Below are 22,719 nucleotides of genomic sequence, written 5' to 3' on the forward strand. Positions count from 1 at the left end.
CACACATTTCCCTTTTTTAATAGATCTGTCAAAGGTGTGGTGATTTTAGAGTAACCTTCAATAAAGCATCAGAAATAATTCACCAACCCAAGGAGACCGCAATTCTGTGTCCTTGGTTGGTGGCTCCCAATCAACAACAACCCGGATTTTGCCCCCATCTATCTAAATATTTCCACCTCCCACAATGTGGTCTAAGAATGACACCTCGCGCTAAGAAACTGAGCATTTCTCCTCCTTAACAAAAAACTCATTCTCTCACAAGGTTTGGAACACTTCCTTCAAATGTTCTATATGCTCTTCAAGTGACTTAATGTACACCACAACGTCGTCAAGATAACCAACCACAAAACAATCTAAAAAGGGTTGACGTAGATTATTCATTAGGGTGTAGAAGGTCGTTAGAGCATTATTTAGTTCAAAGGGTATAACAATAACTCAAATGAGCCATAACGTGTCACACAAACGGTCTTTAGCTCATCTCTTTCGCCTAATTTGACTTGATGGTACCCTAATCGCAAATCTAGCTTGGTAAACCACCTTGCACTACCAAGTTGATCAAATAAATCTGCAATTAGTGGAATTTGATACTTATTCTTCATAGTGATCTTGTTTAATGCCCGATAATTGATGCACAATCTTAATGACTGATAATACTCTAGAACGACATATTTTATGTGCTAATTGTATGTTTATTTTGAGTATGATCCTACTAATTTAGGTTATTTTATGGTCTTTTATCTTTTAAGGGCTAAATTGCAGACAAAAGTAAATTTAAAGGTAAAAAGTGTAAATTTGAAGATATAATGGGTCAATATGCAACATAAGGAAAAATGTGGTGCCAAAAATGCAAGTACGGAAGACTTAAGGGCAAAAGTGCAAAAAAGAGACTTTATAGCACAAGACTCTATTTAATGTTTTATTATATTAGGATAATTATTAAGGATAATTATTTAGATTTAAATTTAGGATTTATTTTTATTTATCTTTAATTATCTTTAATTATATTTATTTATTTGTATTTATCTTTTAGAATTTAATTAGGAATAGGCTAAGTTTCTTAGTACTATAAATAGGGGATGAAGTGACACAAATTTTGTCCATCTTTTGCTGTAAACACTCTCTCCTCTATAAATTTAGCCTTTTTGTTCTTTTCATATTTTCTTTCAATAAAAATTCTTTTTCCATTATTTTTTGTTTTTCCCCAAAAATCATGAGCCACTAAATCTAATCTAGCCGAAGGTTGTCGAAATTCCCCAAAAAGGTTCATGATGCTTAGAATCCGCACTTAGCCTTCTCAACAGGGTATTCATCGCTTCTCCACATTACGGGGCTGACGCTTCCGTCCATGTCCCTTAATAGGTGATCTTTTCAAATTGTGCAAGGAACAACCGCTTTGTACGTTTTGGGAAGGTTGTACAGTCGGTTCGTTGGCTTTCTGCGTCAGAGGTTGACGAGTCCAAGAGACAAAATGGTGTGGTATTCGCCATTGGGAAGTGATGATCTAGCAGAAGATAGTCCCACAAAAGCGATTATTAGCTAGAGTCAAGTTTCGTCAAATCTTAAGTCTAAATTCTTAAAGCTGGTGATCGTAGGCGTCCTCTTCCATTATAACTGGTTTATTCTGCTTAAAAAGGGTCACTTAAAAGCCAAGGATCGAACTCAATGCGAATCGAGACAACCGGAGGCTGGAAATTCACCATAAGAAATCTTTTTCTCAACTTTATTTTTACTTTTAATTTCTGAAATTTCAATTCAACTTTTAATTTCATTTTTATTTTATTTCACTCCCAGATCAAAACTTTGAAATTCTATTTTTTTATTTTTTTTCAAGAACGTAGGTTTTCTTGGGCACGATTCTGCCCAGGATTTCGAGAAACAATCATTCGTGCGATCCAGCCCCTAAGGATTTGCCCCTACTTCCTCTTTACTATTCTTTTTCATTGTTTAATAGGGAATAGGATATTTTTTGTGCTCTTAACGATCGCATCAAATTTTGGCGTCATTGCCGGGGGTCGGTAACGTAAACGTACTAATCTTGTTTTTTGTTTCTTATAACCAGATCTGCTCCAGGTACTCTTGCATTGATTCAGAGATTGAAAAGACTGCGAGAGCTAATCGTAAGGAAACAAAGCTAAGGAAAATACAGTCACCGGTGGTTGGGACTCAAAGTAATCCACCTCCAGAAATCAGAATCGACGACGAAGCAGAGTCTAGGGTCAATGAAAACCTAATCAAACATTTGAAAGCAAAAAAGTAGAAATCAATTCCCCAGAAAAAGTGTTTAACGCTAGGGTTAATGAAAACCCTAATCTAGCACCTCAACTTATGGCTCAAACAATTCGACAACTGGCCAAAGCTCCGGCAGAACAACTGGCACTATGCATTGCATATCCTAGTATGGATACTAATTTTGAATTAAAGTCAGGCTTAATCCAGCTACTGCCAACTTTTCCTGGGTTGCAAAACAAAAATCCCCACAAACATCTGAAAGAGTTCCATATGGTTTGCCTTAGTATGAAGCCTTAGGTGGTAACTGAGGATCAAATTAAATTGCGTGCTTTCCCTTTTTCCCTAGTAGATTCAGCTAGGGAATGGCTATTTTACTTACCTCCTGGATCTATTACAACTTGGGCTAATCTTTCTCATCTATTTCTCAATAGGTTTTTTTCTAGCATCGCGTGCAGCTGAGTTACGAAGAGAGATTGTTGGAATAAGACTAAAAGAAACAGAGTCTCTTTACGACTATTGGAAGCGATTTAAGAAGTTGTGTGCAAGCTGCCCATAACATGGTATTACAGAGCAACCTCTCCTCCAATACTTATATGAAGGCCGGAAACCCATTGAGACTAATATGGTAGACGCCGCTAGTGGAGGAGCGTTGGTCAACATGACTTTTCAACAAGTAACTTGATCTCCACGATCGCTGCAAATTCACAGCAATTTCGAGCCAATCCTGAACCCCCTAGAAGGGTTCACCAGCTAAGTAATTCAACCTTAGAAGATAAATTTGATAGACTTACTAATATTGTGAGTTCTCTTGTTGCAGAAAAAGCCAAACCAACCCGAGTATGTGGAATATGTGCTACACCTGAACATACAACTGATGCATGTCCCAGTTTGTATAATGATACTATGGCTCATCTAGATGCTGTGGGAAATTTCCCTAGGCCACCACAAAGGCAATACAACCCTTACGCTAACACTTACAACCCAGGATGGGGGGACCACCCTAACTTAAGCTATGGAGCCAATCCACGATATGACCAGCCATACCAAAATTGGGTTCCACAATAGCCACAAGATTCAGGTAATTCTTTAGAAACTTTGGTCAATAAATTAGTAGCTAATGTCCTTAATTTCCAACAGCAAACTCTTAATTTCTAAAAAAAATGAAGGCATCTATAAGAGAATTGACCATATCAATTGAGAAAATGAGTTCTCAAGGTAAGCTACCGTCACAAATAGAACTGAACCCGAGACAAAATGCGAATTCAATGACGCTGCAAAGTGGAAAGGTACTGGAACCAATTTCTGACAGAAATCTTGGCCAAGAAAACGCCCAGGAAAATCTCGAAAATGACGAACAGGCCCGAGCGAAACCTCTATTTCTGAAAATCCAACCTCTATTTCCAGGACGATTAAATCAGTGTCGAAAAGGTAAACAAGACAAGGAGATATTCGAAACATTCAGAAATGTCGAGATCAATTTACCACTGTTGGATGCCATCAAACAAATTTTGCAGTATGCCAAGTTCCTTAAAGAACTCTGCACCAACAAACGAAAGTTAACATGTAATGAAAAGGTAAGTGTAGCTGAAAATGTATCTGCAGTATTACAATAGAAAATGCCAACAAAATGTAAAGATAGGGGTATGTTTGCTATACCAATTAAAATAGGCCATTTGGGAATTAAAAAGGCCATGTCTGATTTAGGGGCCTCCATAAATGTTATGCCTTATTCTATTTATCATTTAACGCAGGTTTTTTGACGAAAACAGGTGTTTTAATTCAGTTGGCAGACAGGTCTATTGTGCACCCCGAAGGAGTCCTTGAGGACGTACTGGTAAAAGTTAACGAACTTATTTTCCCTGTAGATTTTTATGTGATAAAGATGGGTGAGGACAAAACTGCTGGATCTTCAGACCTCCTGCTGGGCCGACCTTTCCTTAGTACCACTAGCACCAAGATCGACGTTTGAAGCGGAACTCTTACGATGGAATTTGATAGAGAGATCATGAAGTTTAATGTTTACAACGCCATTAGCCATCCAAGCAAAATTTTGAGCATAAACCATATCAACATAATTGACTCATTAGTAGACGAGACTTTTGAGACTATTTATGACGATAAATCTGAATTTATAGTTGATGATTATGAATCTGTTAATGAGTTATTGTCTCCATCAAACACTAAACTTTTACCTTCTATTGTGCAGGCACTAGATCCGAAATCAAAACCACTTTTTGAGCATCTCAAATTCACATTTTTGGAGAATGATGAGACCATTGCCGACTTGAGGGATCAACCCCTTGAAGGAAAATATGAAACCAAGGAAAGAGGTGCAAGGACGATTAAACCCAAATATGGTGGATGTGATAAAATGGGGAATTTCCAAACCCATACGAACGAAATAATTCAGCTAGAACAGCCCCAATACTAGTTGAGGCGTCAAGCTAACGGTGTTAAACAAGCGCTTATTGAGAGGCAACCCAATTTTTATTTCTCTTTATTTTTCTTTATTTATTATTTTATTTGTATTTATTATTTATTATTTTATTTTAATTATTTATTTATTTTTTATCTTAATAATTTATTACTTAATTATTTATTTTATTTTGGATATTAATAAAAATTCTCTTCTTCTAACTAGGTAAACCGAAATGAAAATAGGGAGAAAAAAAGGAGAAAAGACAAAACTTGCAGCCAAACAGCTCATATTTCATCCCTATTCCAATCTGGAATAGCACGTTCCTTCGATGACTGTTGAGCAACGCTTAAAGCGCATCGAGGCTCCACTCGACACTTTTGGCCAGCAACTAGCCAAACTCATTGCCTTTATACGCGAACGACAGTAACTACACGGGGAGTTCTTCTAAAATTTTCTTCCGCCTATTTATTTATTTATTCCACATCGAGGACTATGTGTTTTAAGTAGGGGGAGCCATTCCACATTATTTCTATCATTTTAGATGCTGTTTTTGTTGCTACTGCTGCTTTGGTCATTGCTGCCCATATAATTTTTTTTTCAAGAATATTCTGCCTCATTTCATGCCCAAGAATTTGACCACGACTTGCCTACTGTTTGACCCACATGCATGCTTCTTGTCTATAATTTAGTTATGATTTTGCCTGTTTGATTTCACCTCTATTGTTTTATTTCTTTTAGGCTGAATAATTATAATCGATAAAATCAACCCTATTTTGCTTTTAGTAAATTTGATTAATTCTAAATACAGAGAGGACACTTAATACAATTGCATGCTTAAAATATGTTCATGACTATGAAGGTGGTTGCTTAAACTTATTTTTGACACTTGATTGTTGCTCCTAAGTCCTCCAAAATTAAAATTTCATTTAATAATAATAATGTTTTCGTGGTTATAAGTGCAGCTTAAGATGTGACTAGCTGAGTAATCAGGGTAGGGTGCTTGGGTTGTCATCCTATTTCACGTCAAAAGGTTGTGAGATGTGTTAGGTAAAACTCCGTCAATCGAAATTAATTTTTAAGAATGTGTTGGGCTGAGTAACATGGGTGAGGTGCTTGGCTTTCATCTCTCTTCTCGTCAAAAGGTTCGATATGTTCTTAAGAAAAATAAAAATTAGGAGTATGTTGGGCTGAGTAACTGGGGTGGGGTGCTTGGCTATCATCTCTCTTCGCGTCAAAAGGTCCAATATATTCTTAAGTAAAAATAAATAAATTAAATTAAAAAAAAGAAAAAAAAGAAAAAAAAAGGAAAAAAAAGACATATTAATATAGTGTGGGGACTAAAGGTAGAAACAAATAGGGTGTCTTGATAGGTTTGGTAAATTACCTAATTTTCATGAAATAATCCAAGTCAATCTTAATTTTTGTGTGTGTTAATTGGAATACTTTTTCAATTTTACTTTAAGCAAGCTAAGGGTTCTCTTTATTTTTCATATGCATTTTGACTAATTTTTATAAAACTTTGGAGTAGTATTTCTTTCATGGTAGGATTTAATTCTCATAGTGGACACGAACCATACTTCAGGGCAAGCAGGGGCTAAGTAGGGGGAATTTGATAATACTTTAGAACGATATATTTTATGTGCTAATTGTATGTTTATTTTGAGTATGGTCCTACTAATTTGGGTTATTTTATGGTCTTTTATCTTTTAAGGACTAAATTCGAGGCAAAAGGAAATTTAAAGGCAAAAAGTGCAAATTTGAAGATATAATGGGTCAACATGCAATATAGGGAAAAAGGTGATGCCAAAAATGCAAGTACGGAAGACTTAAGGGCAAAAGTGCAAAAAAAGAGACTTTATAGCACAAGACTCTATTTAATGTTTTATTATATTAGGATAATTATTAAGGATAATTATTTAGATTTAAATTTAGGATTTATTTTTATTTATCTTTAATTATCTTTAATTATATTTATTTGTATTTATCTTTTAGAATTTAATTAGGAATAGGCTAAGTTTCTTAGTACTATAAATAGGGGATGAAGTGACACAAATTTTGTCCATCTTTTGCTGTAAACACTCTCTCCTCTATAAATTTAGCCTTTTTGTTCTTTTCATATTTTCTTTCAATAAAAATTCTTTTTCCATTATTTTTTGTTTTTCCCCAAAAATCATGAGCCACTAAATCTAATCTAGCCGAAGGTTGTCGAAATTCCCCAAAAAGGTTCATGATGCTTAGAATCCGCGCTTAGCCTTCTCAATAGGGTATTCATCGCTTCTCCGCATTACGGGGCTGACGCTTCGTCCATGTCCCTTAATAGGTGATCTTTTCAAATTATGAAAGGAACGACCGCTATGTACGTTTTGGGAAGGTTGCACAGTCGGTTCATTGGCTTTCTGCGTTAGAGGTTGACGAGTCCAAGAGACAAAATGGTGTGGTATTCGCCATTGGGAAGTGATGATCTAGCAGAAGATAGTCCCACAAAAGAGATTATTAGCTAGAGTTAGGTTCCGCCAAATCTTAAGTCTAAATTCTTGGAGCTGGTGGTCGTAGGCATCCTCTTCCACTATAATTGGCTTATTCTGCTTGAAAATGGTCACTTAAAAGCCAAGGATCGAACTCAAGGCGAATTGAGACAACCGGAGGCTAGAAATCCACCATAAGAAATCTTTTTCTCAACTTTATTTTTACTTTTAATTTCTAAAATTTCAATTCAGCTTTTAATTTTGTTTTTATTTTATTTCACTCCCAGATCAAAACTTTAAAATTCTGTTTTTTATTTTTTTCAGGAACGCATGTTTTCTTGGGCACGATTCTACCTAGGATTTCGAGAAACAAGCATTCGTGCAATCCGGTCCCTGAGGATTCGACCCTACTTCCCCTTTACTATTCGTTTTCATTGTTTAATAGGGAATAGGATATTTTTCGTGCTCTCAACGACCGCATTAGTGACCCATCGTGCTTTTTCTGGAGCAAAACAATGTACCAATACTTGATTGAACCCAACATCTAAAAGCTCATTCAATTATTTTTGCAATACTTCTAACTCTGGTGAAGACATTCAATATGGGGCCCTAGCCGGTGGCTCAATATTTGACACCAACTCAATCCTGTGATCCACCTCCCTCTTAGGTGGTAACTTATTGGGCAACTCGGTAGGCATCACATCTCAAAAAAACTGTAACAATTGAATTACTACTTCTGGGATCTCGTCAATGGGCTCGTGAGACTCATTAACCTTCAAATTTGCTAAGTAGGAAATTTTGTCTTAGCGCACCTCCTTAGCAAATTGTATTGCAGACAATACATTGGCTTCCGCACCAGCCTTACGTTTAATTAGTACGACACATTGGTGGTGTGAATCCAAAATGCACATTCAATCAACAAAAAGGACAAGAAGTGCATTAGCCTGATTAAGGAATTTTAAACCAACTACAAAGTTGTGATCATCTATAACAGCCCGTTTTTAGTCAAATCAGAACAGTGGTTTTGGACCATAAATCTGAGGTCAAATATTTATTTTATTATTATTTTTAATGTTTACAATATGATAGAATAATTGTGTGAAAATTTCGTTAAGAAATATTATCGTTTGATTAGTCAATTTGATAAAAAGGACTAAATCGTATAAAGTGCAAAAGTGATGTTTTAATAGTTAAAGGTATTAAATAGCTATGAAATATTAAATTGGAGGTCCTTATGTTGTAAATATACCATTTGAAATATAAGTGGACATAGATGGACATCATTTGAATGATATTAATGAATTATCATTAAGGTTAAAATAATAATTAGTATAATAAACTTAAAATAAATAAATAAATATATCAAATTTGGTGTCCATCTCCTTCATTCTTGTGAATTGAAGAGAAGAAAGGAAAAAAAATTTAGAGTGATTTTTGTCTCGTTTTTAATGATTTCTACATTTTTTAGATTATTGCAACTAAGTCTAGCTAGCACAGGGACTATTTTGTAAAACTTTTAAAGATTTTGAATGTTTCCATTGATGAATACATGAGTATTTTGATGTTTAATGATAGATTATGAATGTTTGATGGTAGTTATACGAGTTTTGTTATGTGATTTTTAGTGAAAATGCAAATTAGGGATTAAATTATGAAATGTGGAAATTTTGTGGTCAAAATGTGAAATAAATAAAAAATATGGGCTGTTAAGGACATGATAGTAATTCTGTTAGCATGGGTTGTGGTTAAATTGCATGAATTTGTGTTGTTATGAAATAAGGACTAAATTGTAATAGTTGTGAAACATTAGGGGCAAATGTGTAAAAATACCTTAAAGTGAATTTTGGTCTAAATTTAATAGAGAGATTATTAAATAAGTTTATTTTGATTACATATAGATTAGGAAAAGCGAAATTCAGAATTAGATCGGGAGAAAAATAAAGTACTCGATTAGTCGACTCGTTTAGGAGTTTTTACATTCGAGATAAGTTCGTATGTAATAAGTTTCATTGTGAATATATTTTAAATGTTTTGATATTGCATAAACTGTAAAAACGAGACTACAGACATATTTAACAATGATTAGACGATGATTTGGCATTCAAAATCCCGGTTGAACCTTATAAATAGATTTGGATACTAGTGACATGTCATTAGGGATTATTGTGATTATGTGATCTGGGTGCTGGTCCTGTACGTCCTACCGGTGGCTGATTATACCGGCATATGTTGCAGATACTTGACAGCTTGTGTGAGTAGCACCGTGTAGCTATGTCTTGACTGACAGCTTGTGTGAGCAGGCCCGTTGATAGCTCTAATGTGAGCAATATATGTGATACATTGAGTTGGCTTCGGGCCATGATATTGGCACTTGGTGTGCGAGATTCCTAAGTATCTGATAGTATTCCGAATAGTTCAATGGGTAAATGAAAGATGCGATTGTGTATGAGATTGATACGAGATGGTATAGGTATGTACATGAACCGTATAAGCTTAAATTGAAGAAGTTGTGAAGTTTAGATATAAGATTATGTTTGAAAATGTGAAAGGTTTGTTAGTTAAATGAATTACATGTTGATATGTTCAAATTGATGATTTGTATATTCATGTTAAAATTGAGTTTATTTCATACGAGCTTACTAAGCTATAAAGCTTACTTTGTTTATTTTCATGTTTTATAGTGACTTCAAAGCTAGCTCAGATTCGGGGATCGTCGGAGATTTCGTCACACTATTATACTATCACTTTGGTACTTTTTGATTTTATGTTTTGAGTATATGGCATGTATAGGGACTTTGGTCATTTTGGTATATTTGGTAATGTGTTTTTTCCATTTGAAATGGCTTGTAAATGTTTATATTTTGGTTTGTATATATAGCCATGAGTGATGGCTTATTTTGGGTTATTTTGGTATGTTTGAATCATGTATATATATGTGTGTGGCTTGTGTGATGTTTTGAAAGTTAGACATGTGATGCTTGTGGATAGTTAGCATAATAGATATCTAATAGCCAATTTTTGATTGATTAACATGCTTGAGAAAATATATCAAATGATGCATGGTTGATAATGGTCATATTGATAAATTGAGGAAGTAAAGTTTGGTACAAATAGTATAGCATGATTTTGGACTTGGATATGGTTGGCTTGAATGAATATTTATGCCTTGTTTTGGTGCCATTGGTTTGGTGTATATGTATACAAATTAGGGTGGCAAATTGGCTTGGTAAATAGCCTACTTTTGTCCACACGGGCAGAGACATGGGTGTGTGTCTCAGCCGTGTGTGACACACGTTTATGTTACACGGTTGTGTGTCCCTTGGTGTTGAAATTAAAATCAAGTCAGTATGCTCCACACGGCCTCACACACGAGCGTTTGACTTGGCCGTGTGGTTTAAGTCAGAATACCCTACAGGTTTGGCACGGCCTAGCATATGGCCTGATACAGGGGCGTGTATGGTCATTTTTGAGGCACACAGGTTAGCCACACGGGCGTGTGTGTTGGCTGTGTGACCCAAGTCAGAGAGTTACATGGGGTTGGACACGGGCTGGGTCATGGCCATGTGCTTCCATTTCGAATATCCACATGGCCTGTGACACGGGCATGTCTTTGGCCGTGTGAGGGATACGGTCGGGCCACACGAACGTGTGTCCCCTATTTTTGAGAAAATTTTCTAAATGTTTAAAAAGCTTCCAAAGTTATTGGTTTAGTCTCGGACCACTCCCAATGCATGTTGAGGTCTTCGTAGGCTCGTATTAGGGACAAAATGATTGGTTGTGAATGAAATGTATATGATTTGATTAATTGTATGTGAAATGTATGTTTAAATTGTGTTATAAGTCTGGTAATGCTCTGTAACCCTATTCCCACATTGAATACGGGTGAGGGGTGTTACATCATCAAGGGGTATTACCTCAATGGTTTCCTTACCAGTCCAACTACCAAGTTGAAGTTCACCTCTTTTTGCAACACTCATTGTCAAAACTCTCTTGGAATTCATGGTCTTAATCCATCCCAACTCTTTCTCAACTTTGAGACCCAACTTCTGAGCAGTGTTTTCGAACATGAACAAATCTGAAGCACCCATGTTGACGAGGGCATTCAATATTCTTCTTGCCAAAGTTATATCTACAAACATTAACCCCTTTCTCTTACAACCCTTCTTGGTTTCAATAGAACTCAAGATGGAACCAAGCTTTTTCGTTGCTTTGTCTGGTTTATCATCATTTTGGTGGCATAAAGTGCATACTTTTTCGGATAGTCTCTTACCATATGTGGACCATCACAAAGGAAGCAACTTATTGGTCCATTCTTTTTCTTTTCCCACGTCTTATTGGGCTTGGCTTTCTGAAAAGTTTAGGTCTTACCATTGCCATTCTTGGTTGGCTTGTCATTGTCTCCCTTAGCATTGCCCTTGGGTTTGAATTTGGACTTAAAGGACTCGTGATTATCAGACTTTTTACCCCCAAACTCACAAAATGTCTTGGCCTCGTCCATGGCTACGAAAAGTTTAGTGATACATTGTTAGCGTAACTTTTATTTTGCCCAGTCCATCTTTAAACTAGTAGAATGTTTCTTTCTCATTCAAGTCAGAGATTTGAAACACCAATTCATTGAACTCTTTGACATACTCCCGAATAGTTCTTTGTTGCGTAAATCGGTGCAACTTGGCCTGAGCCTCATTCTTGATATATTATGGGTAAAACTATTTTTTCACCTCCTTTTAGAACTCTTTTAAAGTTTCAACTGTAGTCCAACCTCATTTCTCATTTGTGGACTTGCAACACCACCATAAAAGAGCGACACCAATAAAGTAAATTGAAGTAGTGTTTACATTAGTGGCATCATCCTCAATGCCGATCGCTTGGAAGTATTGTTCCATTTCCTACAAGAAGTTGTCCACATCCTTTGTGGACCTTGCACCCTTAAACTTCTCTAGTTTGGGAACATCCATTTTCTGTTGCTTCGATCCCAAAGCCAGCATCCCACTACCTAAGGTAGCTTTGTACATAGTGAGCTCCCATTGAGCTCCACAATTTGTTCCTTCAAAGTCGTTACCATGGTTTTGAGAGCATCGTTCCTCTCTATCTGGTCATCCATAGTGGTGTTGAAGGCCCTTTCATTGCATCCAAATTAGATTTGAGAGCCTCTACCATATATTCACAAGCTGCTTTTTCAAAAACTCCAACTCATCGATGCGTCCCTCGACCACCTTGAGTGATTCCTTCACATCACTCATGGATTCCTCCAGATCAACCACACAACTTTCCAAAGCCGACAAGATATCCTAACTTTTAGTACCCCACGAGTTTTTATAGGCTCAATATGATCTTCTACTCCTTTCGTCTTCTCGACCAATGCTTTCGAAAACTTAGCCCAGATATCAATTGTCACGATGCTAGAACTTTAGTCTCGCAATCCATGTGACCTTAGGTGATTTCTTGGGTTTAAATCCACCTAAGTCATCCTAACTCTTATAAAGTGAAAATTTTTGACATAAATTCTTTAAGGCATCGGAACTAAAACAGAAACAACTCAGACAAATGAGTAATGGAAAAACAAAAAAGCCACAAAAATGCAACGTTCACAAGTTGTTTGAGTAAATGCTCTCAAAGTATTCTATTACATAAGTATGAAGTGAAAGAAAATGGGGGATGAATGCCTCTTTTTATAGTCGAGCTCCTTCAAAGCCAAAGGTACAGATTAAAATACATCAATGGTCGAGATTAAAGGCAATCTACAAATCAAATCTCCTAAGATTACATAATCAAATCTTTTAAGATTGCAAATCTTCCAAGATTACTTCCTATATTTGCTAGGTTATATAGATAGGCCTTCAATCTCTCCAAGCAATGGGTTAATCCTGTTGGGCCAAATGACCGATCGCGAACAAGATGGACCATCCAAGTGTGCCTTGGTTGCGGGCTACCTTGCGCGGCCCGAGACACTTGAGCTCACTTCAACATGTTTTATCTTTCAATTTAAACATTTGAAGAGTCTTTTTTTTTTTAAATAGAGAAAACCATGTTAGAAAAGCTTTATCCTCCATTTAAAAGTATAACTCAATTTTGGATTTAATTAAAGTTAAAGTATAATATATATATATATATTTTGTACCCATAACTTATCTTTAATTCTTAAATTGAAATAAAAATGCATTAAGAACGAGTAAATTTAAATTTTTTTAATTGTTACAACAATAACAGTGCCAACAAAATTAAAACTTAATTATAATATTTAGTAATATTAATTAATGACGGTGATATAAATTAACATTATGTTTGTATAAAAATGTAATTGACATATATATTAACTAGATATTAGTATATTAAATTTAAAAATCTAAAGCAATAATTCTCAAAAAAAAAAATCTAAAACAATAGATAAAATATTTTGACGAAATCTTAGAGGAGTAAATAAATAAAAATAAACTAAACAATTAAAAAAAAAACAAAACAAAACAAAGAAAAAGGGGTAAATCTTGTATCTGTACTTTAAATTTTAGATGCGTAGCCATATGCCCAGGTTGGCTGGGTTATCAAATACACCAGAAACACTTAACAGTCAACTTGCTGGCTTCTAACCTCTACTTGGAGCTTCAAAGGGGAAAGTGCAGGGATTTTCTTTTTCATTCTTTATTTTCTTTTTCATTCTTTCTTTTTTGGTTTTTGAAAGCAGAGAAAATTTGAATCGCTTCAATGTCGTCCGTACTCAACACTGTATCATCCTTGAGGCTATCCAGAGTTTACAATAGCAACAACAACAATCACCTGCGACTCCCAACTCACTCCGTTTTAACTCCTCCTCCTGTCTCGTTCACCAGTGAGTCAACTCGTTCCTGCTCTATTTGGCTCCTCCAGAAGCTGGACCTCGAAGGAAACTTGGAACTGAATTGAAAATATCTATTATCTTTAAACAAGACTTATTTTTTAGCTCTTATCCTTTTTTATCTTCCTCTAATTTTTTTTTCTGAGCTTAGTTAATTTAAAGTTTCACCTCATTTTTTGGCTTCCAATGCTGTAAATAATTTTTTTTTCAGGACGGAGATTGACTATCAGAGCGGCGGACACTGATACTAATGAAGGTTTTTTCAAAAAACCATTTTTTATGGCTTTAGAAAAGTAATTATATAAATTTGTTTTTCATTTTTTTGTGGTGGATATTTGTGTTCATTTGGCAGTAAAATCCAAGGCACCGGATAAGGCACCCGCCGGCGGTGGTTCTAGCTTCAACCAACTTCTTGGTATCAAAGGAGCTGCTCAAGAAACTGTAATTCCTCTATATACAGATCCTTTTTTTTTATCTTTTTCCTTGATGGTACTAACAAAAATTAGTGATTTTTTTAATCATTTCTGCTTCAATAATAATCTATAAGTGCAATTCGACTTAGCTGTCAACTGAAAGAAAAATGGGAACTTTAGTTGCAGAGCATCCGCCTTCATATTTTGAGGATAAATTATTCCATAATTTGGTGCGCTATTTATCTCTAACATGTCACCCATCCCAACAATCGAAACAGGGCCATAGGAAATGCAAATGTTTATTGGGAAAACTTTTGTTCCTGCTTGTTTCATTCAGCAGTCAAGTGAATAACCTATTAGCCTTACTTATGAAGGAACGTTTGAAGCTGTCTTACTTATATAAGAGCTATTGTATGATTTGGTGTTTTTATACATGATGCAGGATAAATGGAAGATTCGTCTTCAACTTACAAAGCCAGTTACTTGGCCCCCATTGGTATGGGGAGTAGTTTGTGGAGCTGCTGCTTCAGGTACTCTAAGAAAATTTGTTCACATCTACTGCTAGGAGTATCCTTTTATTTGAGAATATAAGAATTAAACTCGACGAGAAATTGTGTGAAAGTTTCATGATATCTAGTGCTTGCATTTTTCTATCTTGGTTAACTGTTAGTTGTTAATTCAAATCACTTTCTTTTGTGAATGTAAATTTGTCCATGAACTCAATTACAAGTTGCATGGAAGAGTTTGTGCGGTAACTAGAGGACCACCTGAAACAATTTTATAAATTGCAGGAAACTTCCACTGGAATTTGGAGGATGTTGCCAAGTCAATTCTTTGCATGATAATGTCAGGTCCATGTCTAACAGGCTATACTCAGGTATAAACCCTTATCAGTGAAGGTGTGTCTTGATTTTTAATGAAAAAAAGGAGCTTCAACCTGAATAATACGAAATTATCTAGCTAATTTGACTTTTTCAGACTCTCAATGATTGGTATGATAGAGAGATTGATGCAATTAATGAGCCTTATCGCCCGATCCCTTCAGGAGCAATATCTGAGAATGAGGTGTGTATCATAACTAGTTTGTGCTATGTACATGATAGATTTGATATTCATTAAAATTTTGTGCAGGTTATTAGCCAAATCTGGTTGCTACTCTTAGGGGGCCTTGGCATAGCTGGTTTACTAGACGTGTGGGTAGGTAATTTCAAATAATTTGCTTATTTTTTCCCTAAAAGATATACAAAATGAAGCAGTTTTAATCTGTCTTTATAGGCAGGGCATGACTTCCCTATTGTATTCTACCTCGCTTTGGGAGGATCCTTGCTATCATACATATACTCTGCTCCTCCTTTAAAGGTAGTTAACTTGCATGCGGTCGTTATGACTTATGACCAACCCACTTTCTTCTTATGGAAGAAAATAAACTTAGATCTAACTAAATTTCAAATATGTTGCAGTTGAAACAAAATGGCTGGATAGGAAATTTTGCTCTTGGAGCAAGCTATATCAGTTTGCCCTGGTGTGATGTCATCTATTTTGCTGCTTTTTACACCATATGATTTGAATTCTTTGCTAATTCCTACACGCACAGAGCACCCTATCACAAATTAGGCTACCGTTTATTCATCTATCATGATTCCTATGTAGAATATATCAAATGTTTACTAATATAAGGCTTAAAAATGTCCTGAAGTATTTGATATATGTTCTGGACTGTCACTTTGCTGTCTGATAAGCTTTAATCTTTGCTAATAGGTGGGCTGGTCAAGCATTGTTTGGGACACTTACGCCAGACATAGTTGTTCTCACACTCTTGTACAGCATAGCTGGGGTAAATTTTTTATATTGTCTCGTTCTTGTTGTTGTTTGAGGTCTGGGATTTGACCTATGACAATCTGTTTTTGCTGTATCACTTTGCAGTTGGGTATCGCCATTGTTAATGACTTTAAAAGTATAGAAGGAGACAAAGCTCTAGGATTGCAGGTATTCTTTTATTATCATTATTATTATTAAGTAAATATTTGGGACACTGATGAGTTCTGCAGACCCCTTGCTTTCTTTGATACTTTGAAGAACGGAGTTAATATTTGTATGCTTGTTATGGTTGAGCAGTCACTTCCTGTAGCCTTTGGTGCTGAAACAGCTAAATGGATTTGTGTTGGTGCTATTGACATAACTCAATTATCTATAGCTGGTATGTACCTGGAATTTATATGAGTAACTGAAAGACTTTGAAATTCAATGCATCTTTCTTTATTAACAGCTCACTACACATGTGGTGATTGCAGGTTATCTTCTAGGGGCTGGTAAGCCGTATTATGCACTCGCCCTAGTTGCTTTAATATTTCCACAAGTTGTATTTCAGGTAGAACTATTTCTCGGTACATTGTAGAAACTACAGTCCCTTTCTTACCTTCATAGAGATTAATGCTCATAAATACCCAATATCTATCCACTGCAGTTCCAGTACTTTCTAAAGGATCCTGTCAAGTATGATGTAAAGTATCAGGTAAATTTTACTCAACTACGTTGCTCACTGACTAGAACAGATTAAGGAATAAGGATTTCTACCATAGTTACGACTGTAGGTAAGGAGAAACACAAACCAACTTCCTCTCATCAGTATTTGTCATTCTTACCGTCTCTCACACACACTAATCTTTATGTCTCAATAATTCTACCATCTTATAGTGTCAGTATCAAGAATACGTTACCTTAAATGAGTTAACATGATAAAGGAGTTGCAATTTAATTATCTCATCTCTTGTTTCATATTTATCATCTAAGTTTGTTGTTGTGTTTCAGGCAAGTGCACAACCATTTCTGGTTCTTGGTTTACTGGTGACTGCTTTAGCAACGAGCCATTGATGAAATATAACTGGTGGAGGACAAGTAAGAGATGAAAGGAAGTTGATGAGCAGAGTAAATTGTGATCGAATGAAGCAGCAGCTAGCTTTTTTGACTCAAAATGTAGTATTTAAATTGTGAGCTTCCACAAATCCAGTGACTGTTCCTTCTTGGTTTTCCAAGTGATAATATAGAATTGTCCAATTCTTAATGCTTCTTTTTTTTTTTCCTCACAACTGCCAATTTTCTCTTATTCCAAACGTACTTTTTTTGCCAATCAATTTTTTGTCTAGGTAAGTTTCTAGAAAAGTGTTTGCAAAAAGCTATGCTATAGTTGCCACTAATGCAATGGAACTTTCTATTCTGATAGTTTTTAGAAGAAAGAAACAATGAAAAAACAATGGAAGAGTAGAGGAAAATATCAATAGAAGAAATCTGCAGTTTATTGCTTTCACAAGCTCTATATTTATAGTACTTGGAATGACTGAAAAATCAATAAAAAATGTAATCTTGGCTACCAAATCTGATTCACTGGAAATCAGCAATAAACCAACTAATTCCTAAAGAATAAGAACAACTAACAATAATTGGCTAAGAATTTATTCAATTAAAAAAAAAAACATGCAATTTAAAATAAACATTTTTCCAACACTCCTCACTTTATGAGCTGCAAGCTCAAATTTTTTGTCTGAGAAGCTCAAATTTGCTAACTAGTAAAGGTTTGGTAAAAATATCAGCCAGTTGTTCCTTCTTGCAATAAATAGAGTTATATGTTCATCTTTTTGCTCCTCTCTCAGGAAGAAAAGCTTAGTGTTGACGTGCTTAGTTTTCCCCTGAAATTCCCCTGAAAGACAGGATTGTGAGAGATTGCTATTGCAGCTTGTTGTCCACGAACACTTTAGTACCTTTGGTCTGCTCCAGATGTAAATCACCCAAATTTTTCCTCAGCCGCAATGTTTGATTTACCATTGCTGTTGCCGCCACGAACTTTGCTTCTGTAGTAGATTGAGGCACAATATTCTGCTTTTTTTGAACACCATGAGAAAATTCTAGAGCCGAGACTAAAACAGTACCCTGACCCCGATCACTATGAGAATACCCAACTAGCTTCATACTTTGACTCTTCTGATACTTAGCTCCATAGTTGATGGCTCGTTTGATGTACAGCACATTGGTGCACCTCACTAGCACAATGCATGAAGACAAAAACACTTACAACATACAATATATCAAGTCTGTAATACACTAAAAACCGAATGAAACTTCTGAAGTATGTTTCTTCCACTTTTTCAGCTTCATCATCTTTTCTTAGTTCCGTTTTTTTGTTCTTGGAGTACTCATCTCTCTACAATCTTCCATCTTGGACTTCTTGAAAATCTCCTTTGCATACTTGGTCTAACAAATGAAAACCTACAGCATGTTTGGTTTAGTGTAATGGCTATGCCATTATAATCCTATTCCGTGGGCCCACACTAAACACTTGTTTGGTTCAATGGAATGCCCTATTACGGGCTTATTCCATTACGCGCCTATGCAAAGAAATTGTCTTATTTCTATTCCGTTTCGTCAGCACCGATTACTGATTCGGTGTTTAAGGAAACGCTCAATACAAAGACGCTCCCCACTTTGCCCTCTCCCCTTCTCCCACTTTCTCACTTGAAAAAAGCAGACGGACAATCCTTCATCGCAGGGCCAGGTAAAACATTTTCTCCCTCTGTTCCTTCCATATTCCTCTCTTCCAAATTTTCAGCCATCTTTTTTCTGCTTTCTTTTTTTTCTCTCAATAGAGTTTTCTTTTCCTCTCTTCCGTTTCTTTTTCTTGATCTGTAAAATTCCATCTATTGCTGGAAAGAGCAAGAGGGTTCTTAGAGGGGGAATTGAAATCTAAATCGAAAACCGAAAATGTTGAGGGTAAACCGAGTGATAAACAGGGCACAAGCTTCGATTTCATTTAGTCAATACCTCCTAAGACATGACCCAAAGATTTCCCCTTCACCTCCTCAACATTTTGCTTCAAAATCATCCATTCGATTCTTCGATATTTACACGGCAATTCCTCCATTTCCCCCTTTTTAACTCTAAAATATTTGATTTTTTAAGTTATAGTTCTTTTTAACTTTTTGTCTTGTGTGTGCAGCTTGCAAGCAAGGAAAAAATGGAGAAAGAACGAGCAAGACTGTAAGTGTAAGCTTTGTTTGTTTATTGAAATTTTGTTACGTTCTCTTTTTTCCATGAAATTTAATATAAATAATTGTTTTAATTTGATTTAGGGCAGTGCTGATGAATTGAATAAAGGATATTTTGATGATATGTCTGAGCTAAAACAACACGGTGGTAAGGTATTAACTGATTTGTTCTTTTTATATAGATATAGGCTATATCATTTGCAAATCTGTTCAAATTAGTTGAATTGCAACTGATTTTTGAGTGAAATTAATGTTACTTTCTGTCAACATTTTAATTGTTAGTTTTTTTTTCTGGGCAAATTGCACTGGTAAATAAGATTCTAATTCCCGGAATTGCAGCCAGGAAGTTTCATGCCGTGGATGTTATATATTCTGATGGTAGAAAATCAAAGCTGTCGATTGTTTTTTATGCTAGCAAGTTGTTAGTTGTTAGTGTTTTTAAATAAAGCAACATGTTAGTGAGTTTTTCACAACCCCTCTGGCAGCTGCTTTATTAGTTTGTGTTATAAAAATGATTTTGTCTTTATTGAACAAAATGTTGATTTATTTATACCTTTGTTTTTTTTTTTTTTACTTCTCTCAGGAATTTGGTCAAAATTTGTTGTGAAGTTGAAGTAAAAACCAAGCTATATGCATGCATAAGCCTTGCCTGCACTGCTTTCAGAAGTTTTTAGTATGTACCCTTTTTTTTATGTGTTCTTTTTGTAGACTTTGGACTAAATTTTAAATTTGAGTGACTGTATAAGTGATTGTGTCTGAATTTGTTTATGTTTGAATACTGAAAAACATATGAATGTTTTAAACTCTGCTATTTGATTCTCGCATGCTCTCTTTTAGTGCTTTAACATGGTCTACTTATTATTTTAGGTTAATGTTCAAATCGATAGTACCTTAGTAGGTTCAAATGGATTATGCTGTTTATCTATTTTTGAGTGTGGGTGCATCATTCAGATTTTCTGTATCAGCTTTAGAAAGAGTTTAGAGATGTCCTTTAATGCCTGAACAAGTGAGATCTATGGTCTGTATGAATTTCAAAGTTTTCAGGCTCCTGGTGCATTACCTAAATTTGAGAGCCCCTTTGACTAGACAGTTCTGGCTCATATGATTCGATTTATATTTTACTTCTGTAGAATCTTGATTCTAGTCATATTTTTTTGAATGTCAGCATGATAATGTGATTGTATTTCTGTTCTAGTATGTTAACATGTTTAATTATCTCATCTTTCTGTTCTGTTCTAGCTGTTTCTTTTCACTCTCTAATTTTTCCATGCATATATTATAAAATGGATTTGTTATTAATACAGAATGATACAAGCTCTACTGGATAGACTTGTTCCTTTGCTTCTTCAGCAACTAGTGCAAGATTACAGCAACTGGGTTCAACTCCAAAAGCAGTTGATAAATTAGCTTCTTTGTTCATATCAGCTAGTAAGCCTTTCACCTGTTAACTGTTTTATTTTCCCTAATTTGTGTTTCTTTGTCTCAGTTAAGTCCATGATGATAAACCATATTCTTTTTAATCTGAATCAATGACAACCGGTTTTAATCTGAGAAAAGAGTAGGGAGGGGAGGGGGGAATAGCATATTCAGACATATTGGCTGGGGCTGGCTATTTAACAAAGTAACGATCATATTCGCCAAATGTAGCTGTATTTTGTTCTGTCATATTAAAAGTGATGTAATGAAGGATGTTAACCTGCCACTGCTAGCAATAGTATTCTTTTTAATTACCTTAAATAATGATTTTCTTTTCTTGGATGTTCTAACCTTGCCTTTGTGTTAAATTACTAATAACAGGTAAACTAGCAAATGCAAGGCCGAGTAACTCAATAAATTTGATATTTCAGCAAAGAAGGCATTGTTGAGATTCAACAGAGAAGGCATTGTTGAGATTTGCAAACTCAATAAATTTTGACATATTTGGTTAGAAAGAGTTGGAATCTTAATCGCAATATGGGTTAAGTTTTGAGATCATTTTATTATGATTTTGGATTGTCCCCAATTGGTCTCTTTGGAAATAGAGGAGATATTGCAACTTGACAAGATTCCGAGTGTTGAAAATATAGAAATAAAATGTTTGTGCCTTTTCTTTTCGATGCTTCAGTGATCCTAATACCTATTATTAAATTATAACTTAGTTTTTTTCTTTATGCTATTACAATATCATTCCATTCAACCAAACACAAGAATACTATTACAGTTCTATTCCATTCCATTCAACCAAACAGCTGAATTACTGATTACAGTTCTATTCCATTAAAGCTCTATTCCATTATAACTCTATTCAATTACAGTCTTATTCTATTACAGTGAACCAAACGTACTCCTAGTCTTTTCCTTGCTTTATCTCTATTCCAAGGAAATATGTTATTAGATCAAGATCTGTAATTTCAAAAGCTTGCATCATATCTAGCTTGAACTCATCAATAAGTTTTTTACTGCTCTCTGTAATCATAATATCATCCACATAAAGAGAAACAACAAGAGTCTCATTGTCATTGTGCTTAACATAAAGTGTGGACTTTGAAAGACTTTTTCCAAAGCCTAGGCCAAGTAAATAATTATCTATTCGTCTATACCAACCATAAAGTGCTTTATGTGGCCTGTAAACTTTTTCTTCTTTGCCTTCCAAAAAAAGTATTTCGGTTGCTCAACATGAACTTCTTCAAAAATTCCATTAAAAAACGCTGATTTATGAAACTATAACAAGAAGTAGCCCAATATTGTCAAGCTTAGCAACTGGAGCAACTATGTCAGAATGGTCAACACCCAAAATTTATTCATACCCCTTAACTACAAGCCTTGACATATGCATTTTGATTGAATCATCAGGCATTTAGCTTGGTTTTAAACGCACATTTTACCCCAATTACCTTTCTGCCTTTAGGCTTATCACCAAGTTCCAAGGTTCGATTCTTCTCGATCATAAATAGCTCTTCCCGTTAAGATTTAGTGTCTTAATGTCGGAAAATTTGATTTTGAGGCCCTGCATTCACGTGCAAATTTTGATGCTTTTGGACTTAGCACTTCATTGATCTCTTGCACTTATGTGCAATTTGGTTGTGCGAGATAAATGCACTTGTGTACAATTTAGTTGTGATGCAGGAATGTGATATGGTATCTAGCACTTGTGTGGGATGAATCCTGAGTAGCTGAATTATGTTTTACTAGAGTTTATTAAGGGTGAAACAAATTTAAAATTCTAATGATGAAATTTGCACTTGAATATGAATTATTATATGGGCCAAAGTGACATGGATCAATATTTAAAATTTTATAAGTTGAAAGAAAGTGAATTAGATAATATAGGATAAAGTAATGTAATAAG

General features: G+C 35.2%; 2 protein-coding genes across 11 annotated transcripts; both read left to right on the plus strand.

Moving 5' to 3' along the window:
• Window positions 1-13,566: 13,566 nt before the first annotated feature.
• Window positions 13,567-17,416, plus strand: LOC107931248 (chlorophyll synthase, chloroplastic). The gene is made up of 15 exons (XM_016863082.2): window positions 13,567-13,936; window positions 14,154-14,198; window positions 14,295-14,383; window positions 14,798-14,885; window positions 15,147-15,232; window positions 15,334-15,420; window positions 15,487-15,552; window positions 15,631-15,714; window positions 15,816-15,877; window positions 16,114-16,189; window positions 16,279-16,341; window positions 16,471-16,552; window positions 16,647-16,723; window positions 16,820-16,867; window positions 17,164-17,416. Exons 1-15 carry the CDS (start codon window positions 13,813-13,815, stop codon window positions 17,224-17,226), a joined length of 1,140 nt encoding a protein of 379 aa, XP_016718571.1. The 5' UTR covers window positions 13,567-13,812; the 3' UTR covers window positions 17,227-17,416.
• A 25-nt stretch (window positions 17,417-17,441) lies between these two features.
• LOC107931249 (uncharacterized) lies at window positions 17,442-21,485 on the plus strand. Of its 10 annotated transcripts, none has more exons than XM_016863086.2 (6): window positions 18,663-18,901; window positions 19,343-19,389; window positions 19,476-19,544; window positions 19,975-20,064; window positions 20,696-20,819; window positions 21,189-21,485. In XM_016863086.2, the coding sequence occupies exons 1-4, from the start codon at window positions 18,703-18,705 to the stop codon at window positions 19,996-19,998; spliced, it is 339 nt and encodes a 112-aa protein (XP_016718575.1). In that variant the 5' UTR covers window positions 18,663-18,702; the 3' UTR covers window positions 19,999-20,064; window positions 20,696-20,819; window positions 21,189-21,485. The 10 variants fall into 10 exon arrangements, with proteins under 10 accessions (XP_040967351.1, XP_016718582.1, XP_016718579.1 ...); XM_016863091.2 differs by having other exon boundaries at window positions 18,688-18,901; window positions 19,343-19,383; XM_016863093.2 differs by lacking the exon at window positions 19,975-20,064 and having other exon boundaries at window positions 17,443-18,901; window positions 19,476-19,539.
• The last annotated feature ends 1,234 nt before the right edge of the window (window positions 21,486-22,719 follow it).

The sequence above is a fragment of the Gossypium hirsutum genome, chromosome A04, assembly GCF_007990345.1.
Source record: "Gossypium hirsutum isolate 1008001.06 chromosome A04, Gossypium_hirsutum_v2.1, whole genome shotgun sequence".
In the NCBI taxonomy this organism is placed as follows: domain Eukaryota; kingdom Viridiplantae; phylum Streptophyta; class Magnoliopsida; order Malvales; family Malvaceae; genus Gossypium; species Gossypium hirsutum.